Here is a 15,754-nt window from a genome sequence, read left to right on the forward strand (position 1 = left end):
TCATCTTTTCCAATACATGCATGCCCATCACAGACACATGGGTAAGAATTTTTGCAGAGGTGTCTATACCTAGTTGCTGTGCCGCATTAGTGTGGGCCAGGATCTGTGACAAACCTAGGAAAAAAATTAAGTTCATAAAGCACCTGGCAATATTTTACATTTATTGCAACTTCCTCATCTACACATGTCCAGAACCCAATTTGTCTTTTCTTTTCCTCCAGGAGTTTTTAGGCATTAATTAACCACTATTAAATGCTGCTCAGTTCCAAGGTAATACCAGCTCTAATAAACCCCCTAAAGAGAAATGCCGAGATCTGCTTTTAGGCACAGCAATCTGAAGTTTTTGCTCTGCATTTTCACATGCACAATTGCCCAAGGCAATTTATGTTTCTCACTCCCTGTTTGGAGTGTCCCGTGCAGAGTTTTCACCTTTACAGGCACAGACATGATTAAAATTCCCCAAACAAACATTTGTTTTTACTTCACTGCTTCAGAATGTGCTGCTTTAGGGAAAAACCCCAAACCTCAATTGCTTTGCATTGTTTTGTAGTTCTCCGAGGAAGCGCGTGGGCATGGTACACGGCCCTTCGGCCGTCGTGGAGAAGAGGGCAGCCCACATGTACAGCCCCCGTCCCACACAGAGTCACAAAACCCTGACCCAGTCGCCCACGCCGGTGACATGTGCAGACACAGGCCGATCTGGTGATGTTCAAACCCCCATTTACTGCACTTGGCCTCTGACATAACCATGAGGACGGCTCTGAAACCAGTTCTGAACCGGGCACTGAAGTCAAGTAAAGTCTGCAAGTCTGGATTAGGGGGAAGATAACATTTTGCGCAGCTGTTCCCCCCACCACTGACAAATCCAGAGCAATGAAAACATTGTGCTATGACCATTTCATTAATTCTCACTGGGACAGAGACCCACTTCTATTGTCCCAGTCACAGAACCAAGCCCACAGTACCGTACGTAACAGCTAAATCATCACAGGTCCCCAGGTGACCTGTGCTAAAGCTTGAGGGACATTGCTACAGGGTCACTTGGCAAAAGGAGAACTATGCTTTCCTTTCTGATCATGCATCTTTTGTGTTGGCCCATAGAGAAGTTACTCATCTTTGTTAACTAGTACCCTCATCTGCATCAAATCTACCACGTTTAACACGCAGACTCAGGGACGGGTCACAAAAAGGTTTTCTGTTTTGCGCCAGTTCAGACAGATCAGGGCATTAACGATAACTCTTGCCATCGATGGCAAAAGGTACTGTTAGTGCAAAACAAGCCATTTTTCTGGGTTTCAATTTTACTGGGAAGACTGAGAAAGGCAAAATCTTCTATCATTCCCATGGTCTCCTATTCTCAGAAAGCATCTCAGAGACCCAAACACATCTGGACTCTTGCAGGAGCTGTTCACTGTACAAACAGTTTTATCCAACTGGTCACCATCTTGAGTTCATTAAACAAAAACTGGACAATGCATGAGGCTGCAGTTACTATTTCTGTCTCTGGCTCACATTTGCTGTAGGTACATTAAGGAGCGATGCTGTGAATGTCAGAATACCCGTCAGCTCTGAAAGAATCAATACTTGGCCAAAAGCTCTAATATCTGCACTATCAACAATATTCACTCCACTACCTGCAGTGGACCTGGATCACAGGCCACAAGAAAATACGGTCCAAAGCTGTTACCACAAAAAAGAGTTTCCCCAGACTAATTTTATTCCTCTCCTGACTTAACTTGCAACCTAAACCAAACTGAATGGACTCCCACCCATAAACTCTTTAAAAAAAAACAAAACAAAACAAAAAAACCCCTCTCTTATTCCTTCTCATATATACTACAGAAACCACACCAATTTCTAGACCTTTTCCCAAGCAGAACAGACAGAATGGTTCCCATGTTAAAAAGAAAACAAACAAACAAAAGTGTCACCAACCTGACCACACACACTAAGACCAGCCACACATTTCTCTATCTCTGGTCACCGACATACTCGCCCAAGCTCCCACCAGGTACATTCCCACCACCTAACCACTAGAAAATGCAGTACTACACCAACACAGAAATGACAACAGCATCTAATATTCAATGTTACATTAAGAACATCAACCACTCGGGAAACCCACTGCAAAAAGCAAACCTCACTTAGACCAGGCCTAGATTGATCCCCACACACACGCCCGCATTACAAATTTGGGACAGCAAAACCCACAGGGGTTTCCAGTCCAGCCACGTGCAACCGCTCTGCTAACAGAGGGGAGCACAACTGCTCAAACAGATTTCAGCCTCTGTTCAACAACAGGTTTAGGCTCCCAGTAACTGACTACTCACCATTTCCAGAGACAATTTGGGCTAATTAACAGCTCTGGAAACAGCTACAGATGTGCACATCCAACTGAGCTGCTTTCAACACCCATCTTGAGTTATCTGGATCTGAACCTTAACCTAAGCAGCAATCAAACTGCTGGCGGGACTTCTCCTGACATAAAATTTGATATTGAGTCTTAACCGAGGAGGTTCATCTGCTTGATTCTCCCCAAACATTGCAAGCAGGGGAACGAGCACTGCTGTCTGCAATTAAATCCGCAATAAAGGAACAGCACTGATGTAACATGAAGTTAGCCAGACAGCAGAAATGCACCTACTCTGTACACTATTGACCCCGCAACACTCAGTTTGGACCCTCAGTACAAAAAAGTCATTGTAATGCTACACTCACTTAGCTTTTTCAACACTCCAGGTTTGAACTCACCATGAGTAATGAGCAAGTCTCCAGCAAACCTATCCAGCATGCTGCAGAAAAATTCCTCCTAGAGACTGGAAACAATTATAACTTTTTTTTTCCGCCCCCTCATGAAAATCCAAGACAGGAAATAGTTAAGTCAGCTATTCACTGAAATAGTTCATTTTTAAAAAAGTTTTTAATTCCTTATTTGTTCCAGCTTACTAACTGTTACAGACTAAGTTCCAGTGACTGCACTATCCTCTTCTGTCCTGCTTCTAGGGTACAGAGACAAACTGAACCTGGATGCTCAGGGGGACCCGGAGTCAGAACAGAATTTGATTTGATGTCCCTATCCCCCAGTCTAAATCCCCAGGGTGATGATGGGATTTTGTTTATTTATTACTACTTCCCTGGTGACCCAGAAGCAGTTCAAAAAACCTGTTTGTACAGCGAAGTCTGCTATGCTGCTTAAATTTCAGATGTCAATACAGAGTCACTAACACAACTTCAAAGGGGAATTTCTGGAGAAACCTGAAATATTTATTTTAATATTAACTGTTATCTCTGTGTGTGGGGGTATGTGTGTGTACATATATATATATATGTGAATGAATGATTCTCCCTCCCCTCTGCTTTTCTCCTCCACCAAAGCAGGGACCAAGACAGACAGGTACCATTGTAACCACAGAACCCTGAGCATCAGGGAAAGATCACTGAACCCAATATTTTCCCAGAAGTGCCACTAGCACAGGGCTGTTTCACAGGGTGCCGACCCAGGCACACCTGGAACAGCCCCTCGTGCCCGCTCCATCAGCCGAACCTCGGTGTGTGTGAACTCCCAGACACACAAACCACCCTAACTACAACAAACACATAGTCCATGTTTGTCTGTCTTTGGTGGATCACTGGCTTCAGGATACAGATTGTCATAGTATATCATGGAGTGTGAAACTCAACTTTTCTCAGTAATGAAAAATCCTAACACAGAGCAGTGATGTATTAAAACCATCTATACAGAGAAAGCACCTGCAGTGTCAGACCCAATAATTTATGGCCTTATTAGAAACGTATTTTCCTCATATTTTATCTATCCCTCTCCTGCCAATATAGTTACCTCTCGTTTCTTTCCAAATTATCAACATAATTCCCCTTATTTTGATTCAGTAACAAACAGGAGTCTCAACTCAGGACAGTAGTGGCTTAAGCTGACAAGAACAGGTCTGTAAAACGCCAGTGTGAAGCTTTAAACCAAATTTATTTATTAAAAAAAACAAACACAAAACAAAAAAATTGCACTCTCCAACTAGAATCAACGCTACCTTGATGCAAGAACAAATGAAGAACATTGTTGATGGGACCAGCCCAGCCCTGACATTATAAAATGGGAGAAACTAATCTGTTCTGCCTACGCCAGTCAGGCCCGCACGCGGTGCGGCGCAGCTTTCGCTCCAGGAATCGCTGCGGCACCCTAGCCCTGATGTGAAGGCACCCAAGAAGAAAGATCCCCTCGCTCCACCCTTAGCAATGCATGCACACCCCACCAACCTGACACTCCAGAGTAGAGTTATGGGTGACTTCTTACAGATGTCTGTGCTTTGCTCCGAGTTGGGTCTAAGATGGAGGAGGAAAAGCAGCAACAGCAACCTACATCCCAACCCAAAGTCAACTGACTGCGGGGGCTTCTAGATCCAGCCCTACATACAGTACTTTACTTGAAAAATACAGACACACACACCAGACATGACTACTGAGCAGCACAGAGGGAGAGAAAGAGAAATACAAGCACTGAGCAGAGCTAGCAGAGGCCATCAAACAGTTCAAGTGTGCAGACACATTCCCCATGCATCGCCGCACTGGTGGTCCCTGCTTCTACCAAGCAACTAAAAGCAAATGAAAATAAAATAACTTACACAAACATTTGCTCTCAGACCATCATACCGGTACTGTTGGCAGCTATCAAACACTGCATTTATACACAGCACTTCGCTATGTGGCTAAATAGCATCTGAAGTTGCCAGAGAAGGAGCTGCCGGTGATGGGAAGCCACCAGCAAATAGCAGCAAAGCTCCAGTTGGTTTTAAGAAGCTGCAAGACCTGCAGGGAAATGGATCATGGCATGGCAGCACCAAGGCTCAGCAGTCCTGTGCACCCTCCAGAGATGCAGGAACCGATCCCACGGCACTTGCTTTTGCTGAGAATGGTCCATGCTGAGCACCCACAAGGTGCTTTGCTCCGCTGCGGACCTTCTGTCAGTGTAACTCTACTGACGCTCATGGACTGCTTGCCAGTTTGGACAAGAGCATGTGAAATCATTAAGTTGGCTCCTCAAAACCAGATTCATTTGTAAAGTATTAGAGGTTTTCCAAAATCATGTAGTTGATACTACTTCAGTACAGCTGCAGAATTCATTTTTTCTGTTTGAATGCAAAGGTCTCTGGTAATATTAAGGCTTTTTGACAAACTTAAGAACAGCAGGACAAAAATTAAGCAGAAAGCTGAGGTACACCCCCTCTCCAGGGACACAAACTACAGCCCCAGGAGATGTACTTCCCGGAGCTCAGAGAATCAAATGTTCTGGCTTTCACATTTCTCTTGCTTCTTATGAAAACAGTCCAGTTTTTCAAAAGGTAGTAATTTTGCTGCTACCTGGAAAGTCACATTATTTTGGACAGATGGAAGTTCTCCTTCCATTCAAATAAAATTTAAGACAAAACCTCTTTTGAAGAGCAAAGTTTCTGCCCAACTTTATTTTGGACCTGAGAGATCAGTCTTTGCAAGCCAAGAAACACGAAATCAAAACCCAAATCAGCTGTAAAATTCTGCAGGTGAGAACTAACCCAGATAAAATGGGGACTTTTTTCCTTAGGTTAACCATACGGAAAGAAAAAGAAAATAGGACCTGTGAAAATATTCCCATAGCTCTTGCAATAAATACAAGCAACAATACAGTATCAAAACTTGAGACTGCACCAGCAGAATTATTTTCCCTTCTGAAGTGATCATCAGTTCTGAAGCGTAACGGAGGACATAACCAGCAGAGACATACCAGAAGACAGCATCATGCATGGATGACATACAGAGTGTTTCAAGCATAGCTCAGAAGTCCTGTATTGATAAGGATGTTAATGCACATTCTGTACATAGTCCTGGCAACATGCTGCATAATCCTTATACTTGCAGTAACAGGTGATGCTTTTTTACTGAAAAGCAGCCATTCCCACCCCAAACTACCCCAGCTATCTGTCCCTACCTACTCAAGGGTCCTTTTTCATGCAGCCACCTCCTCCCCTGCATTTCCCCTTCCCCTAAGAGTGCATGAATAGAGAATTGCAAACATTTCACACTGCACGTTCCACTCCAAGTCCTGGATGAGGGGCCTGTTTATTCTATGAATATTGCACTTATCCACTCATTGGATTTGTTTTTCCTCAAGAATGCGGAGTATTTGGGAAAAAAGTAGAAAAAATTAGTAGGATACAACACAGGAAAATATGAGTTATTAACAAGCTAGCTATGAAGATCTAAAATTAAATAGTACTAGTTCTATTCTGTTAATACTAGTAATATGAAAATAATGAATGCTTTATCAAATTCCCTTGTTTTTCATATAAGATAAAAGCAGTAACTTTCTTTTTAACTGAGGAAAGCAATGAATATATATTACAATAAAATACGATTCATTAAGATCTGAAAGTGATGAAAACAATTATATAATGCCTTCGTCAAACTTTATAGCATCATAACGGAAGGAGTCTTTGGGGTGCGTATCCACAAGGGCCAAATCCATTTTTTTTAGCTATACCCGTGCAGACGTGAAATTCCATTTTTAGAGTCTAACCGTGAGCCAGTTTCAATCCTTCATTACTGCGTATTTGCTATTATTGTAAATAATACAATATCCATTAAATTAGCCATTTAAAAACTTCCTGTCAACACATCAGCTAAGTATCCCGACACGTGCCCATCATATCTTTCATCTTGAAAAGTTTGGCTTGCAAAGGATCGGCACGTATGACTACACCCACCCATTGCAAGGCGTGAGAGCAAAAACAATTAACAGGAATTGCCTCCCATGGGGAAGCGCTGCTAACAAAAACGTATTCCTCTTGCTGTTATGAGAAAGTGTTTTGAAAGGGGAGACAAGGGAAACCAGCAATTAAACTTTTCAGGCATTATATAAACCTCAATAACGAACTCAGAAGTGCTCATTATTATTAAAGTTGCAGTATACAGCAAGACACAATTTTCACATTCTCAAATTTTGTTCTCTGGCATTGGAGTTTGGATTTTCTGCTGGTCCAAATTCAAGACTTTTTGGAAAGCACGAACAGCGGGCGAGAGCAACGCGGTGACAGCAGCCGCCTCTTCCCCCGGAGGAGGGCTCCCTTCAGCTGCAAACAGCTATGCCCAAGCCCTGCAAAGCTCTTCTTAACATCTGGTTCAAGAATAAACCAGAAAAAGAGAAATTTAAACAGTACTATTGATTTCTGCATTGAGTGTTCACTGAGGTGTATGTTACATTTAAGTACTGCTCTTGATCCAGTGTCAGTTCTGACAAATTTAGTAAATAAAGCTTAAGGCGACATTAACATTTTAGAAAAGAGCTAAAAAACACTTCTAGCGCTACGCTGTCCTCTGAGGCACCCTGCCAGGTTTTCCTGCCCTGCAGTCAGCTTCTCTGATTCAGCTTAAGGCCCTTCACTCTGTTTCACAGCTAACAGCAGAAAGGGTTTGCTATTTCAGGTATCAGCAGAGCTGACCAAAACTAGCCGCTTGCCGATGGAAAAAATAATTCTCTTCCTGATCTCTCAGCTGAAAAAAAAAAAAAAAAAAATCAAAAAAGAGATCAGTGAAAGATGCTATGACAACGGTAAGATGGAAAGGGGAAAAAACTGCATGGGGGGGGGCTATTTGCTTTAAAAGTGCCCTTTTAAACACAAGCAGTCAGAACAGCCACCAAATAAAGGGAAGTCCCAACTGGAGCTTTCCCACCAGGCAGGAGCCCACATTAATTTCTAGCATCAAGTAGGTCATTTGCGCCCCATCCGTTTCGCTGGTGCAGGTGGGGGCAGAGGGAGGAGGGAGGCCACAAGCACGGCTTTACAGCCCATCTACAGGCTCTGGCCTTCCCTCAGGGAGCCACGAAGCCCTTGAGATGGGGTAAAGGGGCGACTGAGCCATGGGCACTGGGCTGCTGCTTGAGAAATCGCTGGCCGTTCTGCCCGCACCCTCGCTCCGTCTCATCCCCTGCACCGCCTGGAGCTCGGCAAACCGCCTCCCTGCAAAAGCCAGAGCTGGAGAAGCGAGCCTGTAAGGTGGAATGGGAGCTGCAGGACAGACGGATGTCCCTTACAGAGCCGGCCCATGTTCCACAGGCAGATCCTGAAGTGCTCACGCTAATCTGAGCCTCACTGCGAGCCCGCATCCATCGGGGACCAGCCTCGTGCAAGGCACGTGGCAGCCAGGCACCACAACCGTTGCCAAAAACGGCTTTGCTACCCCAAACCCTGCGAGGGCCCCTGGAGTTTAGAGGTGCTCTGGGCTCGGCTTTGCTGGATGCAAGTCTGAAAATCTATAGTAGTCCGGGCTCTCTCGTCTGCGTGCTGCTTCCCTCTCCCTGGGTAGGGGCTCACGTCACGCCGCACTGTGCTCGGAGAATTCAGTGGCTCAATGCAGAAGATCCGGGAGCTGTGCTTTTACACCCCCCAAAGAGATGACCTAGTGGGAATGTCTTTAAACAAAGCTTTAGAATATTTTAAATAATAAGTTAATTCTTAATAAATATGTGCTTCAAGAAAATGATAATTATATACTGCACCTTTAAATAATGCACTTAGTTCTCTGCATTGGCTTCCATTTTGGCTTCTTTTATTGTTAAAGTGCATTAATTCAAAATAATGAACCACTTCCGCATCATTATTGTTAAAATAAATCATAACAACATTAATACGAGTCACTAAGTCACTACTATTAGTACTGCAATCTAGCAGATAACTCTATGTATTGCTCTATTTAATACTGTCCAGCAGAAGAATATAATACTTCTATTATAATCTCACAACAGCTCCAGCAGTCTTTTATGGCTGCTACCATATTAGTACAACTAAAAAATGGGGAGAAGTATGAGAGACAGGGCCACGATGCCTCAAGATACACATCCAGTAAGATGTAGCTGACTGGATGCATACATATATATTATGTGGTAAGATATTAAGGTACAAAGAGGACCCTGCACACCGTGATACGAGCTGTTGTGCAGATATACCTCCTTCTGCCACAATTTAAAGGGATCCCAACCAAACACCCTCCCTCCCCACTTGGATGCAGAGAGCTGCTTGAACCACAGCACTGTTCGTAGCCAGTTGTGGCCCCTGGATGTTGTTCCAGCTACCAAAAGGACATCAGTCAGGTTAGCTGTAAGCAACTCTTCTCAATATTACCATGGAAATTAATAACCCCAAACGACAAAAAAAAACCAAAACCAAGAACATCATATAAACTGTGTAATTTTTTTTGGCAGAGAAACATCCCCAGTAACACACGATATTGTGCTATTTTACTCAGCACCTTGATCCCAGCTATTTTGAAGTCTTTATAACTTTTACCTTCCAGGCCAAATCAGTACGAAGCTCTGGTGGAAAAAAGGGCATGTATCATTTTGTGTAAGCCAGTAGTGAAATGGTCTGCCCCCTCCCCCTTAAAACAGATTTACAACACTGCCTATTATTTAAAAGGAGCTAGATATTGATCTTGAGTGATTAACAAGGCCATCTAAAAAAGAAAAAAAAAAGCATGACTTCCTCAAGTACAGTAGGGATCTAGCCAATGACATTTACAGTACAAGAGTTGGCTACCTCAAGAATAATTCCATATTCCAAGCCTATTCCAATGGATGCCTCTCCCATTTCCCATCACACTCCCCCCACCGTGTGCCACGTTTCAAAGCATGAGTTAAGAAAGGCAAACAGAAATGGAACTAGAAGAGGCAGCTTCCTGGACAGATGCATTGTAGACCTAATTGCGTTGATATTAAATCTCTGAGCCTGAGAAGCCCAGGCACACTTTCCAGAACAAATGTACTTTTTGGATTCAAGTGGGAACAGAAACACACATTTGGCTTCTACTTCAGTTTTCAGTCTCTTCTGGTAAAACAAGACAAAAAAAAAGAGTAAACCCAGAATGCACAGAAAAGAGAAACAAAACCACACAGAAAAACAATTCCCCCAAAATATACAAATTAAGGATGTGCAGACTGAGTTCGATGGCTTTTTTTTTTTCCCCTCATTGTAAACACTGATGTTGTAGAAGGTTACACCTATTTCTAACTAATACCTTGGTGGGCCCTGCCAGCAGTCAGCATGCTTGGATTCGGACCAGATCACAAAACCAGAAGTAACACATTTGACAGATTTGTCTTCAGTGTCTTAAGGGAATTTTGTACATTTTGATATTATGACAAGTTTTGAGAAACCCAACTCTGGGAAGAGAACCAACCAGGATCACCTGGCAGGAGTCAGGCACAGAACCAAATCCAGAGCCTACAAAGTCATCGATGTGCTTAAGCATGGGGTTTGTAGGTTTGTTTTTATAAGCACCAGTAGGCATCGCTGCCCTAGAACACCTGAAATCCCAACTCAAAGAACAAGACAGAACAAAAGGAAACAAAACCCCTCCAACCAACACCACCTGATTGCCTTTTCCGGTGAGTTAGCAGTAACAAGAAAACACAGCTGAAGTCAGAGACCAAATCTCTCTGTGATGAAAAGGCTCCAACTCTGGACCAACCAACTCTTGAGAACAGTAAAAAAAGTGAACATCTCTAAAGGATTAGAGTCCCTCTGTGTTTCAGAAACTCCCACTCGCTTCTCACTAAGTTGTGGAAACGCATCCAAAACTCTTGGGTATTCCATGTACAGACAAGAATGAGGAGAAAGGGAGCCAAGATTGGAAAACAGAGTTTGGCACAAAACTCCTCAAGTAGATGCATGTGTATTTCTCTCTCACAAAAGGCACACATTTGGTTTCCTATCAATAACGGGAAAGATGGGATGTCATACCCTGTTACACATACAAGATTATTAACAACTTCACAAAAAGGCATTTGACTATGCTGCATCTTCCTCATGGTTGCTTACGACACGTTAACCCCACAAACCTCTCCAGAACACGGCAGATTTGTCCTCAGCATAGACTCCTTTGTCCCTTTATACAAACTGGAGCACAGGGAAACATCTTTTTGTGTAGCAATTGTTTTTTCCACATGTACACAGCAGGAACAGTATAAATTAGAGAGGTTAAAGATATTGCAATATTAGTTCTTTTTCTCCAAGTAATTTGAGGGTACCCAGCCTTTGAATGGCTTCACGCCATTCATGATCTGGCAGTACCACCAGCCATTTGGGTTCCTTTCGAGGACTTCCATGCAGACACCTTCCTGAAACCCTGCAGTCTCTTCATCCCCTTCATAGTCTGCTATGGAAACATAGATGTCCTTGAGATTGTTGTGGATGAACTGCGATTTCTCAATGGGCTTTGGCCTGACTGTGGATACAGGAATCCCATTCTTCTGGATGGGGAGGTTGGAGGGGGTCTCTGAGCCCTCTGTACCCGCCCACTCAGGCTGCTTTCCCTTTGTGTCACCAGGCTGTGACCGTGCATTGCTGAAGGAGGAATTCCGACGGACGGTCCTAAGGTGATCTGTAGTTGTTAAAGACTCATTTCTGCGCAGGGAGCACGACAGGTTGTTTTCCTTTGGTGGTGGAGACACAAACACTGACTGTGGCCGGACAGCAAGTTGCCTCACACCATTCCTCATTTTGACTGGCCCTGATGTTTTTGAAAAACCACCAGGAGGTTTGCTTGGGATGGGTGGTGTTGCACGTTTGCTCTGGTTGATGGTGTTCAAAGCCTGAACCCTCTTCTCTATTTTCTCTAAACTGTTTGACTTGTTTTCATTCTTCCTGTTCCTGGCAACTGAGGCATCAGTCTCTCCTGATGTAGTTTCTCGCTGGTTATCAGGGAGAGCCAAATAATGGGAAGGAGCCCAGCCTTCCATGTCTCCATATTTCAGGTACCACCATCCACTGGCTTGCTTTTCCAGAACTTCCACTTCTACGCCTGCTGGGAAGCAAATTTCAGAATCCTGTACCTTTTGGTATGAGTCAGTGGTCACATAGAAGCATCTGGAGTAATTTTCTTGCTCAGTTTTGGCTGGATGGCTAGAGCAGAAAATGCCACGGGAAGGAGCTGTAATGATATCAGCCGAACTCCTCCTAACAGGATCGTCTTGGCTGTCAGAAGCTGTGTGGGGGGGACTCTCAGACTCTTCACTTCTTGAACCTTTAAGTCCACCTCTAAGTTGCCCAGTTGGCCTCAGCTGACGCCTTAAAGTGCTAATATCCATCTTTTCTTGGCTCTGAGAATCTGCCTTGTTCAAGAAGGGTTTGGGCCTAACAATTGGCTTTGCTCTAATGGAAGGACTCTGCCCAGGCTCTTTCTTCATGCCTGTTCTTGGCATGCTACGTAAGCCAACATCTGAAGCTGACCTTGGCTTTGTCTCCTCGTTCCTGGAATAGTGACATTTTCCAAGATCGGGCTGGATGTTTTTGTCCGTCTTGAGCTTCACAAGTGATGATTTATGAGAGCTGGAACATGGAGAATTCCTTCGGACCAAGGAGAGAGAGGAGCTTTTCTGAGAATCAGAGTCTCCGCTAGATTCCTTATTGGACAATGCATCTTCCACATAACGCCTGAATCCCTCGTTCTCGTAGATGGTCTCCTCTTCGTGAGCAACATCTTCTGAAGACTCTCCTACCTTGAACTTTGCTTTCTGAAGTGATGACACAGGAGAGGGCTTGAGGGGCTGAAACAGTCGTTTTTCAGGAGTGCCCTCTTCATGATGACTTTCACTCACTTCACACTCAGAGTCAAAGCCAAAGGCAGGCACATCATACTCAGGTTCTTCGTATTTGAGCTTGTGGGGAGAGTCCTGGGTATCTCCTGAAGAAGCCGTTCCAGGAGTTGTTCCTTCTTCAGAGTCTTTTGGTTTACTGGGAGGTGCTGGAGGAGGAACTTTTGGGCGTGTTAAAGTACTGGTTCTTCTGTTTAAATTTGGCTTCTTTCTCTTGTCAATATAAGATGCTGGAGCCCATCCTTCCTTCTCTCCAATCTGCACGTACCACCAGCCGCCAGAATTCTTTTCTATAACCTAGATGACAAGGAACATGTTACTTATACAAAAATCTCAACTAATTGCTTTCACTCCTTCCCCTTCAACAGTCAAGTATTACAGTTTTTTCAGCTGCACTGTTAAGACTCACCTCTGCTTTTTGTCCTCCACGAAAGCTTATGCCATCAGAGATACACGACTGGAACTCTGCAATGGTGTAGTATTCCACTTCCACGGAGGGTGGCTCTGGTGGTTTGGGCAACTGAAAACCCTACAGCAAATAGGAAGTTTTGTCCAATTAAATCAAAGAAACAGTGGGCTGAACAGCAGTATGAAAAAATATCTGCCTTTATACACTAAAACTCTTCCTTCTTCCTGTGCTACTTCCTAATGATAATTTCCCAGTTCTCCAGAGTGGAAGCTGATGTGTTCAGATGGGCCACCAGAGAGAAGCCTTTCAAAATACACACTGTTCATGTCGCCTTCACCAGCTATTAAAACTGTGATAATCTTTACCTGAGCAGTAAAACATTTTACTGATGAGCCATAAAGCGTGAGCTGCCATTCCAGTAACAGTAACAAGAGCCCATTTACTCTGAGATTTTGTCCAGAAAAACTCAGTTCTGGATGGCTTGCCACAATGGCAGAAAACTGCATCACAACAGGTCTGTGATAGACTCTGCCTATCGTCAAATATACTACCTTAAAATGTAATCCTAATGAATTATTGCTCTCTTAATCTGCTGCTGGACTTTGAAACAATCTGAAATAGTCAGTGATATGAGTGAATGGGCATCTCTTATACCAAGAAACAAGGACATTATCATATACCCCTATGAAGAGCTTTGCTCATCTAAAGTGATAGTAAAACAGAAGGACTTTACTATAGGATCAGAAGATTCCAGTTCCTCCCCATAACAGAGGCCCAAAACCTCTAGTCGATCCCAACAGAACCTGCAGTTAAAATGCACAGAAGCTCCATGAGAGCATAGGACACTGCTATTTACAGCCATTCTGGCAGCATACCAGACTCTTCTAAAAGCTATATACCTTTACACTGAGCTGTCACATTTTAGAGTTTGTTACAATTATTTTTAAGGTGATAAATGGGATAAGAGTCCTTTCAAGAATTTCAATATCGAAAGCTTTTCAGATTAGTACATTGCTCATCTACAGAATGATTAGATGATGGTGAAGCTTCACAGCTTCTGCTCATCACTGCTTTTGGTTCTAAGACAAGAATTACAGTATGTCAGGATCTCTTGAACACAGGTCAGACCTGCCACAGACAGACACAGGACAGCCAAAGACACAAAATGTTGCTAAGCCATTAATGGGAGAGAGACAAATGGCATACTGTGCTTTATTCACATTTATTCTCCCATTTCTAAGATATACTTCTTATAACTAACAATCCATGTTTCATCAGGCACAGCATGTGGCATTTCACAGAGAATGCATCACTGCACCTTAGGAACCATGTCTAAAAGTTATAATTGGATGTTTCTGCACTATAAATGCTGAAATACAGAAGTGCAGCATTAATAAAATGCCTTCAGATAATACAATGGTTTGGATTAAATGAAGATAATTTGAAACAGCAGACATGTTAAGGGTTTCACATATATTATCATTGTTATTTTTAGCATGGGATTAAGTATAAAGTTTTGCTAAAACAAAGTCCAACTGAAAATAATGCAAAGAGAAATAAGAAGAAAATGTGAATATGCTATTAATCTATTTTGTTAAGGGGCATCTCAGATGACACAGAAAAACTACAAGTCACATACTGCTCATAATGGGCACAGCAAAGATGGAACACTATATATTGCCTAATAAACAAGTTATTAGTGTGACTTTTGTGCAAATAGATCACTGAGTAGTTCCCATCTGAAGATGAGAGTCCTAATCTCAAATTGGTCCAAACTTCCAGAATTCTAGTTTTGAGGACAAACAATCATAGGAAGTCTCACTCCTCTAGCACATAAGATCTCAAGTCGCTTTAAATATACACAAGAGTGAAGCTTAGCCACCTCAAAGATGGTAGCAATGGAAGGAGAGGAGACATTCCCAGTTGTTAAAGACAAAAGAAGGTCAAAAGATCCAGTGTGGGCTAAAGATGCCCAGAGGAACTTTTAAACCTCCTGAGTCAGCCAAATAGGCTTTAATATTCATGCAAAGAGCATAGTAGCTTTAGGATGTTCTCCCTTCAGTTCAATACCTGCTTAGTTGGGGCAACATTTTGAAAAACAGAAATCCCCAATCAACATTAGGATGTCCAGAGGTCTGCTCAGTACTTAAACAATAAAATGAAGAGGTATGCAAATAAAGGATCTCTCAGATACCCCCGCACCTTGTACAGCTGTAGGAAGTCTCCTAAAGCACCCGCACACCTACCCCCACTGCTAACATATACCATAAAACAATACAAACCAGACTGGATTCTCTTCGTGGGGGTGGCCTTGTTCTTAGATTTGGAGAACCTGAGCAGGAAAAGGGAGAGGGGAGAGTTTACTTAACTTTGTAAGTACTGCTAAACACATTCTTCAGCAGCTCTCCGCTTTTACACAGTTTGAGAATATTAGCAGTCAGTATTTGCGATATTTAAGGCTTCTCTATGAAACAAGATAGGAAACTATGAGGGTATATTAGAAATACCAAGGTAGCTTAGCTATTCATCTCAGCTAAGCCAGCAAATTTAAGAGGAAATCACGCCAGAAAGTAGTGGATTGTATTTTCTGCTGGAACTGACCACTCCAATGGAGACTGGCCAGCAAAGAATTGGCCTAATACCTAGTTTTCCCCCCAGCAGTAAAAAAAAAAAGATCCACTAAATTAATAACACTCACACTATCCTCTGTC

The 15,754-nt window shown here is 43.0% G+C and overlaps 1 protein-coding gene across 1 annotated transcript in view; it reads right to left on the reverse strand.

Moving 5' to 3' along the window:
- Positions 1–10,548: 10,548 nt before the first annotated feature.
- Positions 10,549–15,754, reverse strand: part of SH3PXD2A (SH3 and PX domains 2A) — a 64,352-nt gene continuing 59,146 nt past the window's right edge. Inside the window, exons 6-8 of the mRNA XM_010297072.1 lie at positions 15,326–15,375; positions 13,044–13,163; positions 10,549–12,931 (exon numbers count right to left, since the gene is read on the reverse strand). Of these exons, the coding sequence (XP_010295374.1) occupies positions 11,036–12,931; positions 13,044–13,163; positions 15,326–15,375 (2,066 nt within the window). The 3' untranslated portion in view covers positions 10,549–11,035. The remainder of the gene's footprint in view (positions 12,932–13,043; positions 13,164–15,325; positions 15,376–15,754) is intronic.

Source organism: Phaethon lepturus, unplaced genomic scaffold, assembly GCF_000687285.1.
Source record: "Phaethon lepturus isolate BGI_N335 unplaced genomic scaffold, ASM68728v1 scaffold31, whole genome shotgun sequence".
Classification (NCBI taxonomy): domain Eukaryota; kingdom Metazoa; phylum Chordata; class Aves; order Phaethontiformes; family Phaethontidae; genus Phaethon; species Phaethon lepturus.